The sequence below is a fragment of the Heliangelus exortis genome, chromosome 17 (assembly GCF_036169615.1).
Source record: "Heliangelus exortis chromosome 17, bHelExo1.hap1, whole genome shotgun sequence".
NCBI classification, from domain to species: domain Eukaryota; kingdom Metazoa; phylum Chordata; class Aves; order Apodiformes; family Trochilidae; genus Heliangelus; species Heliangelus exortis.
In genome coordinates, this window is record NC_092438.1 from 5,095,834 (window position 1) to 5,108,331 (window position 12,498).

A 12,498-nucleotide genomic window follows, 5' to 3' on the forward strand; every position below is an offset into this window, starting at 1 on the left:
GGAAAGAAGAAGTACCAGATGTATAGAAACATTACTAGTAATCAAATTGTGGAGATGAGGTATACTACAGGTGTTAGCTGGAACATGACATGTAGAAAATTATTCTTTGCCATACAATTCTTACCAAAAATGTCTTCGACCTGCTTCTCCTGCTGATCCTTCAGCACATAGTCTGCTAATTCAGCTAGCAAGAAGAAAAACATGGAACAGAATAACAACATAGTAAATTTTGCATTAAAACTCTTGTAAGCTTACCCTTATTAACATAATTCTGTAGTGTATGTGAAACTGAAGAGTTAAACTAAGATTTTCTTATCAATTGTTGTTCAGGAAATGAAGAAGACAAGAAAGGAGAAGTTGAGAGAGGAAGCATTAAGCACAAGGAGCCATTAATAGAGAGATTTTCCCCAAACAACCACAAGCTACTGTTCATCTGTTTCCCCACGATGCACAGGCTTTGGTACCCTGGCTAGATGTACCATGCATGAGGGACAGGCCACTCAAGTAAAAGCCACTGCTTTAGACTGAAAATAAAATGTAACTATATAGCTATAGCAAGTGATTGGAAAACAATGATTTATAAAACAAAAATTGCTTTCATACCTATTCTAGAATAAGCCTCTACTGTGTTGGAACAAAGATACAAATCTTCCCCATTTTCCATTGTATACGGGAAATCCATATTATTGAACTGCTCATAGTTGCTGTCATCAGCTTCAAGATCTAGAATTAAAAAGGAATACACATTGCCTCCATGAATACCTTGACCAAGAAATAATTAAAAAAACCAAATAGACAGCAGGACACACAGAAAAGGCAGACTTGTTACTTCAGCACTTCATTGTATGTTGGTTAAGTAGCAACAGAACTGAACTCGCAGTAATTTGCAGTTACACAGAAATCAACAATTCTGAACTCTGTGACTTGTTCTCTCCTCGTAAATAAAACAGTTTCAGAATCTGTTCTGTGACACCAAGGCCTACACACAGGGCCCAGGCCCACAGTATTAAATGTTTTTATTCTTCAGGATATGGCAGTATTATAAAAATTCCCTTTTTGATGCTGAGTCCTTGCTAACCCCTAAACTTCAGCTAAAATTGCCTGTTGAAGGAGCTAGTTGGCCTGGCCAACTGGAACAGTATTCCAGGGACCATAGTACCATCTTCACAGTAGCAATGTCCAGCTCCAAATAATAGGCTCCATGTCCTAACAGCATTCAATTGATCTGCATCACCTCAAACACTGCTAAGCCTCAGAAGTATTCAAAGCAGTGACACATCTCTGATATAACAAGAGTCAGTCCTTGATTCATAATTAATCCTACTTTCAGTCACTCAGCAAGTGAGGCCACAGGCGTGGAGAAACACTCCTGCAGGTGTTATCAAGAGTCTGAAGTTGAGAGACCAAAGTTCAATTGGAGAAATAATTAATCACAAAGATGATTATAGACTTGGGTGCTCAGTCCTTCACAGATCTGACCACGTACCTTCTGACATGAGTCACTTATGAAAACAACAAGAATGCAAGGTGGTATCCTCCAATCTGGTAAGGTTTTATACCTATTGGGCACAGTGATATAGGATCTCATATCTGGCATACATCTGTTCCTCTCCTTTTATTGCCACTCTCAACCCACAGCCAAGCGCATTTGTTTAAATAAGCTTGCTTATTGCTCTACAAGACAACCAACTGCACAGACACAGTTTTATACTTCTCTGCCAAAAAACTCAGGGAGAGCAGGAACATTCCACAGCCTCCACACAAATACAGGAGCAGAAAGTTTGAGGGCCAGAGCAACTGGCTATTACCTATAGGAACTTATGTGCAAGACACTATCACCTTTGCACCTTGCCTGTTCCGCTTTCTCCTCCATCAGAGAATTATAAAATCACTGCTCTGTGTCCCCAAAAGTTCTAAAATGGCATCTGGTAATGAAAGTCCATTGTGTTGGTGCCTTGGGATCACAGGAAAAATTATCTGCTAGTTTGCTTGCAGACTAGCTAAATCACAATCTCATCTAAAACTCTGCTTTGCAAAGCTTTTGGCTTGAAACTACGGAAGAGTTGACAATTACATTTGAGAGCTTATGATAAGAACATTTGCAAACTTCCAGCAATGACATCCAAACTGAAGCCATTATAGCCTCAAATCTTGTTGAGTGACATTTATAGTGTGTTTTATTAGACACACTGAGCAAGAAGCTGTAATTATGTACAGTTTTTAAAACATGATAGATTCTGGAAGCAGTCAGTATTTTGTACACAGGTACAAAACAAAGTTAATATACCGTAAGACCAAGAGTTTGTTGAATTTATTCCAGGCACCATGACAAACTGCTATTATATGGCTACTACTTGTGAGGAGTTGGTGATAACTTACAGCATGATGACTAAAGTAAGCAAGCATTTTTTAGTGTTTTACTAACCTGCAGGTAAGTCACCTTCTTCATTTCCAGATGATTTAGGATCAAAGAGAGTATAGAGATGCAATGGGTCAGTATCACTGTGCAGCAAATCAAGATAGCTGCTTTCAGGCACAAATGCTGAGTCCATGATTTTTCTCTTGCTGTCTGAAACCAAATTGCAGAGCAGTTAGCTATGACAAACCCAGTTTTAGTCAACAAAAACTTCAAGTCCTGCACTGTGGCTTACTGTTGACAAGACACAAAAATCTTAAGGCTATGGAAATGTTATTGCTTATGAAATCTTCTGTTAAGCTATAACCCTCATTTATTTAAACTTATAGATCCAGATACCCCTTTTCTTTTACTCCAGTGAGAGCAGCGGGATATTGCAGTCTGATCACCTGGACCAAAAGTGATGAGTAATGAATAAGTCACAACTCCTATATTTTTATACAGCTATAAATGATGCCAGCACAGATCCAGCCACTACTGGGGAAATGAGAAGACCACAGTGAAAAGAATGGAAGAAGAATCACAGTCTTTATGGCCAGGACAATTTCTCCTCAGGGGAAGCAGCTTCTGGCTGGGATGCTATACCCAGTTTCTAAGCCCTGGAGATGGCAATAGGAAACATCCCCTCAGCACAACAAGGAACAGTGGAAGGCAGAGTACTTATTTTATATAAGTCTTTCCCAAGCCATTTGGTAGATTGTGTACAGAGTGGGAATTAGTTTCTCATAACTCAATGACATTTTGGAATCTATCACAATTATTTTAAAATCCACTTCCTTTCCCCCCCAGAACTCAGACATGAATCTACTCATGAGCTGGGAATTGCTCATTTAAGGTTTTTAAGCAGAGTGCCCTACATTATCCAGACAAATCTGACTGCTCTAGGGTGCTCTCTGATCCAGTCACTCATGTTTATATGAGAACTGCTTAAACTGCTGCATCTACATTGCGTGATAAAGTCTATCTATTCCTCCACCTAATTTTAAATCCCTTCTATTTACTTCAAGTTGTTGCAGCAGAAACTGGTAAGGCTCAAACATTCCTCCTGGATACTCCACAAGTAGTGGAATAACACTACTTGGTGCTTAATCATTATCTTTATCAAACTATTTCACAAGCAAACATTGGCTCCGTAGCATTAAGAGATCACTGCTATACATGCCACCTCAGCTGGTGATCCAAGTAGTTTACTCCACCATAATACTGAGATGCCATCATAAAATGAACAAGTAAAATTTCTTGTTCATTACTATAACCTATCAAAACAGGTGTCTGCACACCACAACTATGAAAAGTTTCAGCTTGGCATCAAGCACCATATTTTACAATGAAGGATAGCTCTAATACAGCCCTCAAAAATTCTGCCTTTAGCAGAATGCCATTGATGTCCCTGGTTGCATGTCAACTTTCCTGAGGTGTGCAAATGTGGAGCAACCTGCTCTACCATTAAATCTACTTGCAGCATGAAAAAAAAAAAAAAAAAAAAAAGAATACAGCTAATATTGCAGCTCTGATGAAAGAAGGCAGAGCAGACCTACTCACACTCCCATATGCTGCACTGTGATAAAGTGATCTTCATTCCTCTTGCCCCTCTATGGGGCTGTCCCTCTGAACAGCTTGGAGAAGGACCTCTCTGTATTCTGCTGCAGAAGACACAGAATTCTAGAGCCAAGACTCCAAAGAGCAGGTGCACACAGTAAGGTCCCACAAGTAGGACTAACCTGCACACAGTTCTCCTTTTTCATATTATGCGGCCTCATTACATTACCAAGATTACAAAAAATTGATGTTATTGCCTGCTGTGCTAAAAATGGAAAGCAGAAGTTGACAAACCTGCATGAGAACCAAAAATGAGGTTATAAACACACTAGATTAAATTTTCAGTTTGTTGCAACATTTTGCTTTGCCTCTTCCCTTAGCTGAATTAAAATAAAACCCAAATAGAGTTGGGTCTTTCAGAATGCCAGGTTGCTGGACTTTGTGAATAACACTGTTAAAGCATTACCTCTGAGTCAATGCAATTTTGGGGTTAGAAACAGACAAGTAATTGGGCAGAAGCTATAAAGAGAATGCAAGACAGACAAATGCATCTGTCCAAGTTCTGTGATTAGTAAGCTGCTTGATTATAGCAGACAAAAAGGACAAGTCCTACGGAAAGAGACTAAGTAGGCCTATTTTATCTTTATGGAAATACCATGCTTTAATTAAGTCATAGTCCTGAGAGCTTTTGTTACTTAAACCTTTCTTTTAATAGCATTTCCCTTTGGATAAATATATAAGTATAACAACATGTTCTCAGCTATGATAGTCAAATAGTGAGGAAATAATCAAGAGGAAGTCTTGCTGGCATCCAGTCCAGTTAGACAGCTGCAAATTACAATATAAAATGTTCTATAATGCAGGAGCATGGGAGTGAGAGAAACTATCCTGGGAAGAATGAAGATTGCCACTCTCTGAAGAATGAAAAACTTGGTTACTTGTTTTTTTTGTTTCACTGGTCTGAATGGCCCTCAGCTTACACTCTGATGTAAACACTTTAAAAATACAAAATATGTCTCTTGAATCAATTTTTTTTTCTTTCTTTCTTTCTCTTCCTGCTTTGTTACAACATGCTGTCAATTAACATATGTTTACCTCACCATATGCCTGACAGGCACCTCAAAGATAAGAATGCTTATCAGGTCGCCTCCTGGTGCATGGTGGAGACAATGAAAGTAGCAGGACACCCAAAAGACTGAAAGATAAAGGTAACTCATCTCCAGGAAGTCTGTGTGTATCAGGGACTTATGCAAAAAAGAGACCCCTCTTCTTTTTGCTGTATATAAAAACCCTAGAAGAAAAGGAGAAGCGGCGGATTCTTCTCTAGACCCCCCCCTCTCTCGGCACTTCGGCTTCAGCAACAGCGGAGGAACGGAGAAGCGGCAGAAGCGACGGATCCTTCGCAAGCGACTACAGCCTGAGGCCAGGGCCAGCGGACGGTGATAAACCCTCTGTGTTCTTTTCTTTTACCTTAACGACTCTCTCTCCAAGGTGACTAATTTGTGCAAAGGCTTTCTGCTGGCAAACCTGTGTTCCCTTTTTAAAGGTGGTGTTATTGTCTCCTCCCCTAAATAAATCCTTGTAACTTGTTTAAATCATAAAGCCTTGTTATTTTTGTAAATTCACGGGTCGTCTATGAGTAGTGGCTGAATTTTCCTCGCAATCAAAATATAAATAATAACTCGCACCGTAACACACTCTTTTCCTTTATTACTTTGGTTTTGACGCAAACCTCTATATAGCTGATTTTGTATTGACCACACTGGATTTAGGATGCTGCTATTTCTTTCTGTAGATGAACCAATGAATTCTTGGCAGCATCTGCACTTTGCTGCATTGAAATCCTGGTGCCACCACGGAAAGCATTCTGTCCTAGGGTGCAGGAAAAAAGTGAGGTTCTGAAAGATGAGATTTCTACTCTAAAAGAGCCAGAAGCAAGCAGAATTACACCTCAGGGACAGCAAATAATGTGCTGCACGTTGTAACTGAAAACAAAACCAGACATTACCAAGCTTATTTACAACAACAATTCTTTCCCCACAGCTTCCTCTTTTTTCTCACAGCATCCCAGCAAGCCCCCTGTCTGATACCAAAGATGAATGAGCCCTAAACTCATCAGCACTGTCTGTTATTTTATCCATGATTTTAACATATTTTATTGATAATACATTCCCTTTTATATATATATATTTATATTTATATATACAAAGCACCTACCACCATATTGATAAACATTCTTTGGAACCAGCAGAGGTAAGAACAGGAGTCAGCCTGTTAGAACATCAGCACTTCTGTTTCCAACCAATTTAAAAAAAAAAAAAAAAAAAAAAAAAAGCCACAAGACTTTGCTGCCAGCCTGCCTGGTTGGTGTTTAATACTGCTACTCCATCAGGGTTGGAGGGAGACCTATTGTGAATGGCAACAGCTTGCACTGTGACCTCTCCAGCTGTGCAGGTGTCTCAGAACATGCTAAAGACTTCAGGCAGTGGGGTCTGCTACTATCTACAATCAAAAGGCATCTAAGAGAAAGGAAAAGGATTATGCAGGCAATAATGTAATGTTTGCTCCAAAAATTAGATGCTTATGAGATTTGTTAGGGGGGTTCCTTCCAAAAACTTTGTTGACATCTGATTGACAGGGAGTAATCTCCCACATGAGTACAGAGGGTGAGAAAATTGAGAACAGAGGAAATCTGTGCATATGCAGCACAACAGTATGATTGACTTCTAAGACTCTCAGTGTTTTTGTCAGTGCTCTTTTAGAGTCCAAGTAACACCACATGAATGCTGGAAAAATAATACTGAAGTAGTAAAAAATAATAGTCAAACCAGGACAAAGAATCCAGTTAAAGAAGGAGTAGGTGTTCACTTAAATCATATACAAGTCTTAGGAGTTTGATAATATATTTTAGATTTCTAGATGTAAGGTAGGTGATCTGTCATTTTGTGTGAATAATTTGACTTAACCACATCCTATGACATAACATTACAGCTCCACATCTTGGTTAGGGAAAAGTAAGAGAGCAGAACTGTTGAGAAAACTGGAGATCAAAAATTTAAACAAAGATTGCTGAAGAAATGTTATTTTCTTGCTACACCCCAGATCCATCAAGTGCTACACATGAATTCGAATGAAGAAAGCTGACAAAACCCAGGTTATATTAAACACTAAATAAGGAGTCCAGTGAAATACTGGTACTTGGAGCTAAAAGCTCAGTATCATCAGTCAGTTTTAAAGCCTTTTTCTAAAAGAAACTTCTCCTAAAGTCTTGTCTTTTATTCTGCACTCCCCAAAAGTTACATGATTTTGCAGAACACACATCCCACAAGGCAGCGATATTTCCTGACTTGTTTTGTGGCAACACTCTGGGAGTGTTTGGTGCCCAGCAGCACCAAAAAGGGATGAAGTCCCTTCCCAAGCTACAGTCACTCGTTTCCCTTTCCTCTCCCCAAATCCACCACTAACAATGCCTCTGTTCCATATTTAGCAAACAGTTTTTCCTACAGAGGTGGCCTGATTATCTGTATACGTCAAGTAATTGTGCTCAATTTATGTTTAGCTTTAAAGGTTTTAAGTTTCTGTTTCAGATCTATGAAAGGCTTATATATCTGAAACCTGATTTAATTTTTCCTGTTGTATTATCCAAGTTAACAAAAGACACTACTTTTATCAATGGTCCTTATCTTGCCAGTGGAGTTGTGCTTTACTTTCCATGGGCTTTATTGTGTAAAAAGGTAGAACAGAGATGATGCTGGTAAAAAAGTTACTCTAAGTCTTACCACATTCTCCTTTGTCTCCCCTAGAGATGCATTTAAAGGAGATAGAAAAAGTATAAAACCTGCATAGTGACCAACACAACAGACAAAAACTATGTTACCAGTCTTGTGTTGAAGATAGCCAAGTTCACAGGCAGACTAACAACCCAATGTCCTGCAGGTGTCAGTGTTGTGATTATAGAGCAGAATTTGCTTTTTCATATCCAGTATCACCTCATGTGTCACAGATGTGCCAAGCTCTGCCATCCCAGCAGTAAGATGGAACAAAGCAGCACAGCAGGCACCTTGCCTATAAGCTGCTTCGGCAGAAAAAGTACATTTGCACTCAGAGACTCTTTTAAGATGGAATTTCAAAAGGGAAAGTAAAGCTCTAGGTTGCCTTGCCAGGTCTGTGAAAAACTGCATGAGCTCAGTTCTTCAGTTTCACTTTCTATATGAGAGCAAATACATTCTTAACAAAAGTCTGAAACAAACTACAGCAAACTTGAGCAAGTAACAGGGCTAGCCACAGAACAAAATTGCTTAACATTCTCCAAAATTTCATCCACATTGACACTTCATCCTACTAATATTTCAAGCAACATAAGTTTATCTGAACTGACACACTGTAGTTAACAATATCTCCAAAAGTTAAGATAAGATGAATTTGCCATGACAAGAGCACTGTATTAAAGAATTGAGATAAAACTGACCTTAAGAAAGTGGACAGTTCCTCTTCTTTCACTCTGAATTCAGTACCAAATACAAGAGATTCTATCACTACCCAGAGCTTATAGAAAGTGATAGCAGAAAGGAGGAAATGAGCCAGAAAATCACTGCAAAAAAACTAGAGGCGTGGGGGAATTCCAAAGAGGAAAATCAGGAAGAACATCCCTTCTAGCAAACCCTGTAAAATAAGCATTTTTACCTTCATGAATCAGTTCTCACTGGTAGGAAGAGCTTGCACTTGTGGCTAGTTCAGAACAGATTGATTTAGTCAGTTGGAAACCAAAAGTTGGATGAGAGTCGGCAGTAACAATTTCTGGTGCTCCCCAAAATTCTTCCTCTCCTTTTTTATTCTACTTCCAATCCATCCTGAAGTCGTGCTGTTAAACAGTCCATCAGTAGGAATAAAGCAAGCAGCATGCAGCTAGCAGCAGTTTTTCCTTGCAGCTCTATTTAGTGTAACAAAACTGAAAGTATTTCTTTCACATGTTCGGACTCTACCAATACAAAATCAGTTTGGTATCTTGTGCAAGTGGTGCTTCCCATTGGCCCTAAATGAAAAGTAGGATGTTCTATGAAACAGGAGCTCATAAATCTTGTCTACCTTACACTTGGTGTTCAGGGCTCACTTGTAGCAGCATCTGACAGAATGTTTATTCATCTAATCATCCCCTACCCTGCCAGCCTACCCAGTGCCTACCTGGCATATAACAAAGAACCTTTTGAAAACCAACTTCATTCATGAGTCTTCTTATCATGATGTCTATAGCTGCTTCTGTGTGGCTCTTCAAGCCTGTTTTCCTATATTTCTACTTTTTATCGTGCACAGACCTAAATAAATTGGAAATTGATTATGAAAGAGAGTATATTCTCAAGGGAGCAAATATTTTTTGTAGTATTATGCCCTTGACTTCAGCTTATTACTAGAGTTGCACTATAACCTGAAGGTTTATGGAAGGAAGGAGGTGTGATTTGATGAAATACAAACATCCAAGACTTCCTGCTTGAGTAAGGGAAGTAAGCTGCTTGTTAACAAATGGCTTGCATACAAGGCAGAAGGCCCTACAACCAAATCAACTGCTGCTCTCTGTAACCCTTTCCCTTTGCAGAGGAGATCCATCAGGTTCCATGGTCACTGAGAATGGCTGATCTGTTCCTAGTATTTACAGAACTACAAGTCCCAGCCTGTGATGCAGAGCACTGGCCTCTTCAAGAAGCTGTGTTGGAATTTCTCTAAACACATTAGAAGAGTAGCACCTCAGTATAACAGCATTCAGAAAATAATGAAAGGCTGCACAAATACAGATTCTGCATTTTAATGGCCTATTTTGATAGGAGACAGTAATCCAATCACTGCATGAGAAATGTCTACAAACTTTCAGAGGGTTATTTGTTAGCCCTATTCTGATGTGCAGCACAGCCCCACAAGTTATAAGCTCCTTTACCAGTCCTGCAGGTAGATTTCTTTACCAGATTCTTCTTATCAGGGTCTCTTTATTCTACTTTGCATTTCTAGTTCTGCAAAAGGTCCCAAAGAACAAGTTTTATTATGACCTGGCTATGAGAATGGCTACCCAGTAGCTAACCTGAATGGGTAGGTCTCTTTTTAGCTGCTTTTGCGTTACATTCAGCTCTCTTCTCTTCTCCACCTGCACTCCACAAATGTACTCTGCACCTATGCCACAACACAATCTCAGAACGCAATAAGCAAAAGTAAATCTTTAACAAAGCAAAAACAAAGGCTGATTTACCAGAAATCTACTTGCTTCCTATTGGCTCATTATCTGTCATGTTTTAAGGCATGCTGCCACTGCCACAGAAGTTCAAATGACAGAGGGAGCCAAAGTGTTCAAGCACAGGTCCCATTTTTCCACAAATGTCAGGGATATCTTCCTTGCAAGGTCTTCTCTGTCTTTTTCATAGAGCAAGGTTTGATGGTACTCCTTAGATATCATGTCTTCTTTCAGCAGGAGGTTGAGCAATGCATGGTCATCAGAGGCTGTAGCAGTTGACAGAATCTTCCTTATTGTGGGCAGGATCTCCTTAAAGAGATCCATACCTGTAACTGAAGATATTTGTAGGAGATCTGAGCAAAATCTGAACTGTTTCAATAAAATTTTAAAAATCCACTCAGTCAGTATCAAAAAGATGAAGTGAAAAAAAAAAGGGGGACTTTGGCTTGCACTAGAAGAGGTATTTCCTCATTTAATTGAGCCTTTAAATAACATTTTCAAGCATTAATAATTCTTGATGAAATGACATGACAGTACAATCTTTCCAAGCATTCATAAACCATAATCTTCCAATCAGCAGTACCATCACTTGAAAAAGTAATTAAAAAAAATATTTATCCCAGTGAAGGAGGACTCCTCTATGTGGATCTTTGTCTCCTGGTCAAAGTGGAGGGTGGGCCTAGCAGTGGACCCAGCAAGGTCACTGCTGATTAAGAAGAGCACAAGACACATCCTCTGCAAGACAGATCAATTTAAAACCTGGGAAATCCTACATAAGATTAGATATTAGGTTGTGGCTAGATTCTGCCTTCATGAAAGTCAAAGGGATCAGAACTAGGGTAAGAGCTCTGGGATAAAAAATTATTCCAAATCTGGCTCTGGTTTCTGTTACCTCTGAAGTTATTAGGATGAAAAATAACTAGGAAAACACAGCGTGACTTCCATATCTTCTTATTCAAAGTCAACACACATATTTCGGGGAGCAGACACTTTGAATTAAATTACTTAAACAGAAGAGTTTTCAATGCACCAGTTTAAATAAGTAGCAAATCTCCCATACAATCAAACACAACGTTAAAGTACAGCTCCAAACCTACTAGACGTGAGCTGTCAACTCAGCTCAAAATTATTCTTTTTTAATATTGCCTCCTTCCAAGTATTTTCTGGAGTAGAGCTCAAGACTAGGCAATGTCTAGTTAGAGCACTTCAAACACTTTGCAATGCAATCAGTAGTATTTTATCTTTGCCATTAGAACATCTTCTAACACTGAGTACAATAAAGAATGGCTAACTTTAGACTGGATACCTTTAAAAATAAAAATAACACCCAAGTTTTCAGTAGGAGCAGAGTAAGAGAAAAGTACACGGAACGTAGTAAATTATATTGATCAGATTATTAGAATGTATATCTGCAAGTAGAGTATTTTTTTCTTGTTAAGAGAGCAAAGCTTATCTACCAGTCTTGTGACTGCCTGCACAACACAGAATAAATCTACAAAGCCAGCATCAAAAGGGAAAATATAATTAGTTACTAGAACATTAATGTCTAACATAAGCACCTGTGAGCATGACAGCAGTCATGCCATAAGCATGACTACAGCTACTACTAATTATCTGCTAACTACAGTTTGTTAAAGATACAAACTGCCAGTTTTGCTGAGATATAAAAAACGCTGTAAATGAAACAAATTTCTTCATCTTTATGTTTTCTTAAAGGCAATATGCTTATCTTCCAGTCTTTGGTAATGAAAATGTGTTTTATGAGGCTAGAATAAATAAAAATTAATATCTAAAATTAAACACATTCTATCCAGTGCTTCCTAGTGCTGATTTAATTTCCTTATGTCATGTTAAACTTTCTTCTTAGTGATCTGTACAATGTTTTGCCATGGCTTGTGTTTAGGCATTGTGACTGTTTGGGGAAGAACTCATTCAGAGTAGCATTGCTCCTCAGGTACATCAAAAGGTTCTGTTTCCCTTACCTTTATCAACATTAAAACTGCACTGAGCAAGAGGTACTTGTGCTTTTATTTACCATCTTATGGGGCACAACACATGCTGAGGGCAGCTAGGGGTTTGCCTTCAGAATGTGTTCCAAAACTAGGAACTACTTGCTGTCACAACAAATCTGAATGAGTTTACCACAGTTTGGGGAAGAGAGAGTCTCAGTCTCAGCTTCTCTTGCAATCAGGGTGCTCTTGGATGGCTTCAACAGATTTTGAAAAAAAGAAGAAAAAAAAAAAAAAAGTATTGTCTCCATTATTTAGCCAAAGGTTTTTTCAGAAACCTTCCTCAGGATCATCAGTCACATTCAAGGCCCTTCTAGGCA

General features: G+C 38.8%; 1 protein-coding gene across 8 annotated transcripts in view; it reads right to left on the bottom strand.

The window, feature by feature from the left end:
• Positions 1–12,498, bottom strand: part of CIITA (class II major histocompatibility complex transactivator) — a 46,808-nt gene that overhangs the window by 18,952 nt on the left and 15,358 nt on the right. For 2 of the 8 annotated variants that reach the window (XM_071760773.1, XM_071760770.1), the window contains 3 exons: positions 2,426–2,569; positions 604–723; positions 125–184 (listed from right to left, as the gene is read on the bottom strand). In XM_071760773.1, the coding sequence (XP_071616874.1) occupies positions 125–184; positions 604–723; positions 2,426–2,552 (307 nt within the window). In that variant the 5' untranslated portion in view covers positions 2,553–2,569. Of the gene's footprint in view, positions 1–124; positions 185–603; positions 724–2,425; positions 2,570–3,958; positions 4,135–7,832; positions 8,072–8,423; positions 8,591–8,638; positions 8,920–10,187; positions 10,561–12,498 lie in introns of those variants that run through there. The other 6 variants (XM_071760774.1, XM_071760771.1, XM_071760769.1 and 3 more) reach the window with 6 other exon arrangements.